This window comes from Wyeomyia smithii, chromosome 2 (assembly GCF_029784165.1).
Source record: "Wyeomyia smithii strain HCP4-BCI-WySm-NY-G18 chromosome 2, ASM2978416v1, whole genome shotgun sequence".
NCBI classification, from domain to species: domain Eukaryota; kingdom Metazoa; phylum Arthropoda; class Insecta; order Diptera; family Culicidae; genus Wyeomyia; species Wyeomyia smithii.
Genome location: NC_073695.1, coordinates 230,009,549 through 230,021,125, shown reverse-complemented (window position 1 = coordinate 230,021,125; position 11,577 = coordinate 230,009,549). Strand labels below are relative to the sequence as shown.

Sequence of the window (11,577 nt, the reverse complement as noted above, 5' to 3'; positions counted from 1 at the left end):
TAATGATACAGTCATACCTCGATATAAGGCAACTTTGTTTTTTTTTTCGTTACGTTATATCGAGTTACGTTATAACGAAGCACGAAAAAAAATTTTTTTTTATTTATGCAAAATTCTTGATGGTTACTCAGCAGTGCTCAAAAACTTATTTCCCTCGCCTAAAGGTATATATAAACCTGTATTTTGTCCCTTTAAGACAATTTTCGTAGACAACAAAACCAGTCACAAAACAATAAAAAAAATGTCAATTTTACCCCATTTCACGGTACTTATAGGTTTCATAACTTACTTAAAACATTTTTTCGGAACATTATACACCTCAAAAATGATTGTTGTACTTTAATTTTGGGAAATTAAAAAAAGTTACGTTATATCGAGGTAAAAGTTACGTTATATCGAATTACGTTATATCGAGGTTGCCTTATATCGAGGTATGACTGTATATGCTATTAATAAAATATTTTTTAGAAGCTTGAACATTATTGGTTTTAAAAAAAAATGGATGTATCAAAAACTCTTATTTTCAAGGGAAATTTTATATCATCCTAACTACTTCCACGGGAAACTGTGGCGAGTTGGCAAGAAACTCGACCAATAACACAACATTCCAAAATGTCGAACAGCGCCCCCATGAAAAACATTGAGTGGAAAAAAGGAAAATTCTGTTATACAGTGTAGAACAAAATTGGAGTGAATTTTTATAATAATGATATTTCACCGAACTGGATTTTCCAAAAGGATGGTCGAAAACTGCTATGCTTCTGAAATGAATTTCTTATATATTTTTCTACTTAAATAGGTTAAGTTCTTAAAGCAGTTTATGGGTACCATCAGTATACATGAAAAATTATAAAACGCGGAAAACTTGCAAAAAATCTCAACTTGGGGTAAAAAGAGCAATAATAAAGAAAGTTATAAAAATTCAGTGGCTGGTGAGAAGCTTTAATTGATTAAATTTATCAAAATCATCATTGTATTACAGTGAAACCTCCAGGAGTCCATATCGAAGGGACCATCGACTCATAGAATAAATTTTAAAAGACGTCAATTATTCATGCAATAGATTGCATAGAGTTGTGTACAGTATTTTTTGTTATTTTAAACTCAAGATATCAGTCAATTTTATTATCAACAGGAGTCTAGAGTCAATACATGTTGCTTCACGAATCGATCCGGTCCGATTGTTTCCGATATAGCTGCGAATTTGTTTGATATTGATAAAGATTTTATTTTATGATATTGGTTAATCATTTAAAATCACAATTCTAGAAAAATAATTCAAAAATGGCAATAATATGTAGGATATGTATTGAATAATGATATGTTTTATTGAAATACTGTATTCGGCAATGTTATAGATAGTTAAACTGCAGTTCTGGAGAAAAATATTACCCTGTAAAAGTAACTTTTCCTTTGATAACAAGGGTTGGAAATAATTACAAGAAATGAGGACATTGAGGACGTTGATTCTTTACACTATGAATCTAGCATCTCTTGATATCGTGTGCCGAAATTCGCAGATGTTAAAATGAGTTGTGCGCATCTAATTAAATGTCTTTATTTGAAAGGCTTTTAGCTGGTTCGCCTCTGCTTTTAAGGGGTTATATACCTTTTTAGTTTTCAAAAAACCGACAACATCTTGAGAACATTTTCACGAATTTTCATAAAGATCTGAGCAATAGGAAGAAAGTTAGAGCGATTTGCAGCGCGCCTCGCCACGGCCGCATAAGCTAAACTTGAAACTTTACACGCGATTATCTCGGAATAGTGTTTTCCGATAAATGACTTTGCCGTGATCCTGATTGCGGGAAAACTACTGAACCGATTTCCTTCATCTTTTTTTTTTAATTTTCGTTATTAAATTCGCCGGTCCTTGAACGATCGCTTTTCGCAATATACAGTTACATTTTGCCGCAAAAAAAATAAATTTTAATGCAATTTTTAGCACTCAAAACGTGCATTTTTTGGGAAAAACGTTCCCATTTGCACTGAAAACAAAATACTCATAAAAGCGATCGTTCAAGGACCCGGCACACTTCTAAACTAATGAAATAATATGAGTTTTTTGATTTCGGTTAACCCGCCGAGTATCTATCAGGATCACCGCAAGCCTCTGCAAAAAAATAGCGTTTCGGGGAAACGGCCATTACTCCAGTAATAGTTAGTATATCTCAAAATCGAACGTATTTTTTTGTTGTTGATAAATTGTACTTTCAGAAAAATACCCCTTTGTTGCAATGAAAGTGGTGCTATGCACCTAAAAATAGATTCAAACTTCCCTCATTTTTCTCGACCAAAAAGGTATATAACCCCTTAAATGATTTCTAATCCGGATGCTAACTGTCAAGCTTCCGGTATTATTGCGCTAGAGTTTGTTGTTTCGTCTAGTTTCGCCAACTAAATTTATTAAAAATCCGGTCTATCCTATCATGATGTATAAAGACCACATCCCTGTCACGAACGTCATCCCCATACATTTTGCTTGAAGCCGTTTTTCTCTGGCTCTCTGGCTCGATTATCCGTCAAAAGGCTGTCAGTGCTTGCGAAACAGCCAAATAAGCTCCGCCCATGCGAGATCAACTGTTGCTGCAAGTGGTGTGTAGAAATGGAAAAAGCGAAGAACGACTGTTTTGTTTTGAACGTTCTATGGATTTTGTGCAGGACATAAATGGTCATGTTCAAACATGTTTCAACACGTTCTGGATAGCCTCAAATTTAATATAGTTAGAAGCACAAGAAAAAATTTGTACATTAACACATGCGGTACAATGAACCGAGCTTATGATCATATTTACAACACTAGCGTCATCATCATCGGGGGCGGCTTCAAGAAACAGTTGCCATGACATCGGTCTGATAAAGACATGGTGTAACGATATGTCAAAAGCAGAATCGGCCATATTGGAAAAAAAAATTGCCAGCGAGTAGGTTTGTTTATAAACAACTAGGGCATAAAAATTATCTTATCTCATAATATAACATTTGGATGCATTTAAATTATAAATATGGCAATGCTACATACCTTGCTACCAATAATCATTAATTTAAGAAACAATTTCCAACTTAAAACACCTGAATTTGCGGTATTCAATTGCCTAGTTAGTCAGGATATATCAACAAACACGAAAAAGTTATTCGCTGTTGCATAGTAATGCTTCGTCTCCAACCCTCCAAAGTGAAAAAACGCTTCCTCGCCCCGCGCCTACTTATTGATCAAACCGTTGCACCATGTTCTACTCATCATGATTTGGACAACAGTCAGTACATTATTACTTCATTTCTTAGTTTTCTTCATCCTCAGCGCGAATTGAGATGTCATTTACTCTTTCACGTCAGTAGAACTTGGAATTTGAAAACAACTTCGGCTCATAGAAACCAAACAACTAGTAAAGTTACCATGCGGGACCATCGAGCGAAAGAGGCATCGAGTAATAGAAATATCGACTACTGGGATTTAGTTTATATGGAAAATTGAAGGGTCTGAAAATATCATCGATTATAGGAAAACATCGACTTATAGAACATCGACTCATGGAGGTTTGACTGTATTTATTAGTAATAAAATAATTTTTTAATGCCTTTACAATCTGACAAATTTTAAAATCTCTTGAACTCAGGGAGTTAGACTTATAGACAGGGAGTTAGTAAACATTTTCAGAGTACTGATAACATAACTATAGACTCACGATGGTTAACGTTAGCGATTATAAACTCGTATATGTTTCAAATATCTTTGGACACTCACATTAAAAAAATTAGCAGTTAAGAAAACGCACAAACCCATTAAATTTTAAAAATATCTATTGGTATAAAAATATTTAAGGCTTGTACCAGAGATATTTTGTGTTTAACAAACTGAATTACCTGAAAATCTAAAGAACGATGTTTGCTAGCAGAATGCCAACAGCATTGAAACGGGTCAATTTTACTTCAATGACAGTAGAATTGTTTTTAATCTATCATAAAAAAATACTATTGACACAGTTTTTGATATATTAGAACCTGCCTTACAATTACAGGAGAATTTCGTTTCTAGCATATAAACTTCACGACCAACACGAGCAATCATCTAATCTACGATTGTTCTTCCCGGTTGCACCTACATTGATTCATCTAGACATCAAGCTTTGTTTTCACGCCGCACCGCCGGAACGTGCAGTCGGAGTAGGAGTAATGAAAAGCTTTCGTCTTGATTAATATTGAAATAGAAAAACTTTACCGCAGGTGCCATCGATTGCGCATCGTCCATCTGTCCGCTTCCTGTCGTCTTTTGTCGATTCTCCTTGCCGGGCATAGGAAACCGGGCTCGCAGTTGCCTTGCCGGCTGCGCGTTCCTTCCGATCCAATTCCTATATATGATCAACTTTTCCGTACCGGCCGCCAACCGGCAGCGACATCGTCATCACTTTGAGGTTCCACTTTCTCGAGGGGGGACGTAGTGTAACCTGCATTTTTCCAAAAATCAATTTAACTAAAACATGAAATAATAATTGTACACTATATTTCTTAACGTGAAATTGAAAGACCATAAAAATTGCAGATTTGTGAAAACTCAGTTTGACATGGTCATTCTAGAATCGTTAAGAAAGCAAGTCGTCTCCCGTGCAGTGAAGAATCGTTGCTCATTTCATGGACCATTGGAGAGAAGGGAGGAAACCCGTGGCTGGCTGGCTGCCACGTTTGACTGGGAGTCCCCCCTAAAAGACATCCCTCTGTATATAAATAGACGTCAATAGAGCAAGTAATGTCCACCGACGAAATCAACCGGAAGCCAGCCGCAGAGGAAAGTTTATAATTGAAAAAGTTGATATTTCCTGCTGCTGCTGGTGCCGGTTAACTGAACTGAATCTCCTTCACTGACTGAATGAGCACATTTAAGCATCGTGCCTGGCGGAGGAGGAGCCTCCGTCTGTCTGCGGAAAAAGTGCATTCATCCATCCGGCATGGGGAACTCAATATAGGATGATAGTAAAAGTTTTGCACCACTCAATGCTTATTCAATTTGGCGTGATTAACAATTATTGCCAGCAGTGTTTAGTGATAAATCTTGCCAACATTTGCTGTTATATAGAGTTTGGAAAGGATTTCATTAAACTCAAACAGAAGGTTTGATTTTGATTTTCATATATATTTAAATCTATTTCATAGAATATCCAATTTATTTCTCTAAATCGTATATAGTTTTAAGAGCTAGTTCCGGTGTATCGTAGCCCAACTCCTCGGGTGTTTCGATACCCAAATCGCACAGTGTCGGTGCTATCTCTTGCAGCACATAGGGATAGATTTCCTTCTGCTTGTCACCGCAACGATCCTTGACCGCCTCCAGGAACCTAATTGCAAGCGCATAGTCGTTCAGTCGCCGGCAGGCCTTCAGCGCCGCCACAATGATCTTCGGCTCCGGTACCAGATCCATTCCGAAAAGATCGTTCATCGCTTTCCGAGCTTCCCATTGGTCAATGTCCGGCCGGTTGAAATACGCCTCGTAGCGAGCGTCGAATTCGGCATCACTTTCACATCCGCAGTGGCATAGGCGCTTGTGATAGCTACCGAATACTGCAGATATCTGAGGGCCTGCGCGGGGTCCAATAAATCCTTTGGCGGCACGCTGCAAGTAACGCGACACTGACGGGAACATGCTTTTCGGTTTCGTTTTCTTCACGACACACTGACAAAAAACAGTTGTACTGAAAAACTAAGATTAATGTTAACGATTGCTGTGATCGAGAAACTCTTGCCAGAGCACGAGCAGCCTACTATGTTTTTCAAATCATATTCGCAAACTCTTGTGTAACTCCTGGAGCCTGAAAGTCCGTTGTTGTGCTGACAGACATAAATCTAAATTCGAGACTATTTCCTGCGCCGAGTGTCCAATAATGATTGAATATTGATTTATGATTTATGAGAAAAGAATACCCTCACAAGAGGATCTCCTTTCATGAATATTTGTAGGAATAATATAATTTTTATAAAGTATAACGCTTCTTTATTTTGATTAACCATTAAGCTAATCGTTTCAAACGCGGCTGCTTTAATTGTTTTTACAAACCAAACGCAAAGTTAGGGCTAGTGATATCAACCGCAACAACTAAGAAAAAAAGAAAAAGCAAACAAACGTAAGTTAACGATTTAATTCGAGCTAAAACTTTTACGAGAGATAGAAAAAAGAAAGACTCGACAACACCCACCAGGACCGGAACCTTACTATCCAGACCGGAAAGTGAATTGTCGAGACAACTGTTGGCAAATGTCATACCATCCCAAAGACACTACTTGTGGCCTGCTGTGCCGCGGGTAAGAGGCTGTATCCCGCCGAAGACCGCAAGTCCTGATCCCGTCGTCGAAGCGAATAACGTCCGCCCCGCTTATTGCCCCGCGGTCGTTGCCTGGCGGTACAAAACATTCTGCCGCTGCACAGAATAGATATAGACATTGTACTGTCGACTGCAAACGAGCAACGGGAAATGTTTGCCCACTTTCAGTTTTATAGCGAACGTTGTGGTCAGGGTTTCACACTGGCTGTAGGCCAAGTTCGGCGCAGTGTTCCGGCTTGTAGGTATACCCGGGAGGACAGGCGAGACGATTTTCTGTGGAAGTTTTAAGATTCTTTATGAGAGTTTTGCATTGTAATGCTCGGGTGTCCGGACCGGACGACAAATGGACCAGCAACAGATTGGCGAAGCATTATTTCGGGAGGACGATAAGAAAGTGCAACAACTCGGAGAAAGATTTGCGAATAGGGATAGCACTTTAACAGCGCTGGCAGTGAATTTAAATGAGTTGTCTTTTTTAAGGCTGATAAAATTGAAAACATATCGCCAGTTGTGCTGGTCGTTATAGTATTTCCTGGAGGCTGTTTCAGTAAACAGATTTGTAGGTTAACCAACGTGGAAACAACGTGGAGGGATCAAAATCCAAACCAATCAGCTTAATTTGTTTTAAATCCCCGAACCTCAACCCTTTCTCACATGAACACGCAATTCTACCAAAGCCACAAAATCTATCAATCCAGTGGAGCATTAAATTTCCCATTCATCTCATTTCATGCGGGAAAATTTCCAAGTTCTCTTGTCCAACGCCCCAATCCGGCATAATAAACAAGCTTGCAAAAATAAAGCCTTTGCGCTGGACGCCACTTTTTATTCCCACCTCTCTTCCACTCGGCCAAAAAAAAAAACACAAAAAATCTCCGACTGAAAAATGATCAGATACAGACGAGTGCTCCCGAAAATGGGACCCCTCGTCTCGCCAACCAGAATAACCCTTAATCTCTACCTCCTGGCACCCTTTTACCCAGTCGATAGAAAGCGATCAGAAATTAGCAACATACCGGAAATGTTGAAAACGGTCTGGTCAGCCCAACTCCAATCACTAGCTGTGGAAGGGGAGGCGCCCTCATTGGATGCGATGGCGCGTTCAAGCGGATCCAACACCATATAAAAGGAATCGGAGGTGCCTCCGCCTGATAAAAACATTGTTCGGTCACGTGAACAACTTTTCGTACTGTTTGTTTTCCCTACAGATGATTTCCCGATTTATCGCGGGTTAATCTGCCGTTAGGATATCTCATGCCAACAAATAAGAGATGGTACGCAAACATGTCACCCATGAGGTGACATAGGTAATGATTCGCGTTCCCAGACGGGCCGTGCGGTTTAACCCCCGACCATTGGCGGTGGAGTTTGAATGAGCCGTAGTTATAGTTGAACAATTTGTGAGATAACAGAAACAACTTAATTCAAGAATGCAAGTTAAGAAAAAGTTTAAGGATGATGATGATGATGATGATGGTCCCGCCACATACCCCTACAAAGGTTTGAGCTGGACGATTTATCTATAGATAATTAATGTAGTCACATTTAAATCAGTTATACAAAAAAAAAAAAAAAACGAACTGATTTTACCTCCAGATATAAATTTCTTCAAAAACTGATTACTTGATTCACATCGGTAAGAATGTGAAGAGCTATAGAGCTACACAAAACTAGCACAGGGTTTTCATGACCTTCAGCCAGACTAACCACAACTACTTCATGATTTTTCTCTAAGCATTGTTAAAGAATCCATTTATATCTGAATTCCGCGCGCGAGGCTCAAACTTATGTAGTCACTTTCTATTATTTTTTAAAGCTACAACAACATAAAGGAAAAAATCCATCATCACCACCGTGACGAACACAGTAGTTTTTGTTATTACATTACATATTAAAAAAGATCTAATATAAAATATGAATAAAATTTTACAACACAATCAGATCCGTTCGTAAAAACTTCGTCAGTTACATTCTTCAATAGAACAATAAATAAATAGATAGGTTCCAAAAATAAATAGTTCATCCAAAATAAATCCGTTATTTAAACTTCGTCAGATAAACTCTCGTCATTTTATAAAAGTTTTAATTTTCGTTCTGTACAACAGAAACTTTCACGTGTGAAATACATTGTCTCTTGAACTCCGCAAGCGTTGGTGCACGTTTAACATGTCTTGGCATCGAATTGAAAAAAATTATACCTTTATAAAACAATGAATTTTGTGAAGCTCTTGTTAGAAAGAAAGGTGTTCTTAGTTCATCCGCGTTTCTAGTGTTATATCTATGAAAATCTCTTCCTCTTTCAATTCGATCACACAAATATTGAGGTAGCAAACCATTAATTATTTTGAAAATGAACACCATAGACAAATAAACAATTCGTTGCTTCACGGATAACCATTGCAAAGCGTCCAACATAAAGGTAGAGGAAGTTAATCTATCACAATTTAAAATCAAACGCATTATTCTATTCTGCAAACGCTGTAACCTCAATAATTGTGTGTTATTGGCCAAAAACAAAAAGGTAGGGCAAAAATCCAAATGTGGAGAGATGATTGACTTGTATAGCTGTATTTTACTACTAATCGTTAATTCGTTTTTCAAACGGCATAGAATTCCATACTTTTTGGCAATTTTCTTGATGACATTGTCAATGTGAGCGTTGAACTTTAGGTTGTCATCAATAATCACGCCAAGATATTTAATCTCCCGAACGCGACCAATTGCCTCATCATCAATCAAAACAGAGACATCGTCATTTACAACGGTGCGCGAGAAAATCATATATTTAGTTTTATCTATATTTAATTTCAATTGCTTATACTTCAACCATCTGTTTAGAGAACGTAAATCTTCGTTCAAGTGTGAAACGGCTTCTTCTACATTCTTAGCTGCAATGAATAATACGGTGTCGTCGGCAAAAAGATTGATATCACAAAAACGTAAAACTCGTCGCATGTCATTTATATACATAATGAACAAAAGGGGCCCTAATACACTTCCCTGTGGAACTCCAAGATCATTCTCCACGGGACTAGATACCGAATCATTAAAAACAGTCCGTTGAGTTCTGTCAGACAAATAGCTCTCAAACCATCTGAATGCAGTACTCGAAATTCCAAAGCGCTTGATTGTGTTCAACAATAAGGGCCTAGAAATTGTCTCAAAAGCGCGTTTTAGATCCAAAAAAACAGCAAATATTGTGTCTCTATTCTCTAAGTTGTCTTTCCATTTTGCTAGTACTAAGTTCAACGCGGTTTCACACGAATGGCCTTCCCGGTAGCCAGATTGTTCCGGAATTAATAACGAGTTACTATATAAATATTCTAACAGCTGACCTTTAACAACAAGTTCTAATATCTTTTCTAACGTGTGTAACATGTTGATGGGACGAAACTCTTCGGCTTTAATCGTTCCAGCAACCTTTTGAATCGGAACAACCAACGATTCTTTCCACACTTTAGGCACGTACCCAGTTAGCAATGATTTATTAATAAGGTTCAGCAGAGTGTGACCAATAACATTGAAGCAATCTTGAATGACCCTAGCATTTACATTGTCTACTCCAGCCGTTTTACCTAATGAAAAACAAATATTTTTAAGGTCATCCATTGTGATTGGGTGAAAACCATCAAATCTACTATTAACGTTAGTCGGCTGTTTTATTTCATCCGGTTCATCGACCAGTTCAATTGATTGATTGATCAATGAAACACTATTGATGAAATAATCATTGAACTTACTAGCAATTACTTGTTCTGTTTGTTCTAATGTGCCATCAAAAGTTATGGACCGCGGTTTATTATTACTAGGTTTTAATAAAGATTTCAAAATTTTCCATAACTCTTTGCTGTTGTATTGATGCTGAATAATCTTCCTCTGTATATATTCACAACGCGTCTTTTTTAACGTTTGTGAATACTTATTACGCGCGATCGTGTACTCCTTCCAATGATTCTGCCTGTTAGACCTACAAAACTTTTTGTACAATTTATCCCTCTTGCGTTTAAGGCGCAAAAGATCAAAATTGTACCAGCTGTTCGAGTTTTTCAGAGAAACTAATTTGTGTTCAACTAATTGATTCGTACACGTTTTCAAGATGTTTGTAAGAACAGCTGCCGAATCATCTAAATTACGGCCCGCGATTGGAAAATCCAAGCTTCTTTCAACAAGATTCGAAACAGCCTGTTTCGAATATTTTCTCCAGCATTTCAATTTTATTAAATCATTATAATCATTCATTATATCTAATACATTAATCATCAATGTCTCATGATCGGTTATTTTCAAGTCGGAATTCGTAACTGAACGAATAGAATCAAAATTGGAATAAACATGATCAATCAAAGTTCTACTTCGCTGAGAAATGCGCGTATATTCGTCAACACTTTGTTTTAAATTGAAAGATTCAACTAAGCGCTTCAAATGATTCGAATTTGCATCATCACGCCAGTTAATATTGAAATCACCAGCCAATATGTTCAATTTACTAAAATCAAGAAATTCCTCAAGCCAGTTTTCCAATATTTCAAGGAAACGCTGGTCACTGGTATTAGGAGAATGATATAAAACACCAAAATTACCCAACTTCATGCCACGAATTACTGTAATGCCCAAGAACCAGTTACCATCCTTAGCTTCGTTTCGGCAAAGCTCGAACTGAACCGATTCTCTGACATAAATAGCAACACCGCCAGTTTGTCTAGAGTGTGATAAACAAGCAGCAACGTTATATCCCGGAATACTATATTGATCAAATGCTTCAATATCGACAATATGTGTCTCTGATAAGAACACTAAACGTGGACGTTTATCTTCAACAACCTGACGTAATGCAACGTAGTTTGTTGTCAACCCTGCAATATTAAAATACAGAAAATCAATGTGATTCACACTCTTCTTGGAACTTGTTTGCTATTTATTGAAACGCAAGCTGCTTCTCTTTTGATTAAAAAGTCTTTTATAAATCACGCACTCTGAACTGAATGCGGCATGGTTGACGTCCAAGTTCATTTTACGCTCTCTATTCATTTTTAAACAATTAACGCATTTCAATACAGTAGACGTGCACTCAGATGTCTTGTGCTTTTGGCTACACCTAGAGCATGTATCACAATTTTTGCAATCCATGCTCTTGTGTCCAAATTCTCCACATTTGAAGCATCTCAACACGTTTATCGCGGGAAGTACTAAGCATCGATCAAACTCTACATTCACTTGCTTAGCAGCTAATAAGCTATTATACGCTTCTAAATCAACTTCTATTACC

At 37.6% G+C, this 11,577-nt stretch overlaps 1 protein-coding gene across 1 annotated transcript; it reads right to left on the bottom strand.

Annotated features, from left to right (window-relative positions):
- Positions 1-5,107: 5,107 nt before the first annotated feature.
- LOC129723635 (cytochrome c oxidase subunit 5A, mitochondrial-like) lies at positions 5,108-5,757 on the bottom strand. The gene has a single exon (XM_055677976.1). It carries the CDS (start codon positions 5,633-5,635, stop codon positions 5,159-5,161), a length of 477 nt encoding a protein of 158 aa, XP_055533951.1. The 5' UTR covers positions 5,636-5,757; the 3' UTR covers positions 5,108-5,158.
- Between the last annotated feature and the right edge of the window lie 5,820 nt (positions 5,758-11,577).

What these genes read in the sequence shown, in the direction of transcription:
- LOC129723635 (XM_055677976.1), bottom strand. Translation starts at nt 5,635, where the DNA reads ATGTTCCCGTCAGTGTCGCGTTACTTGCAGCGTGCCGCCAAAGGATTT.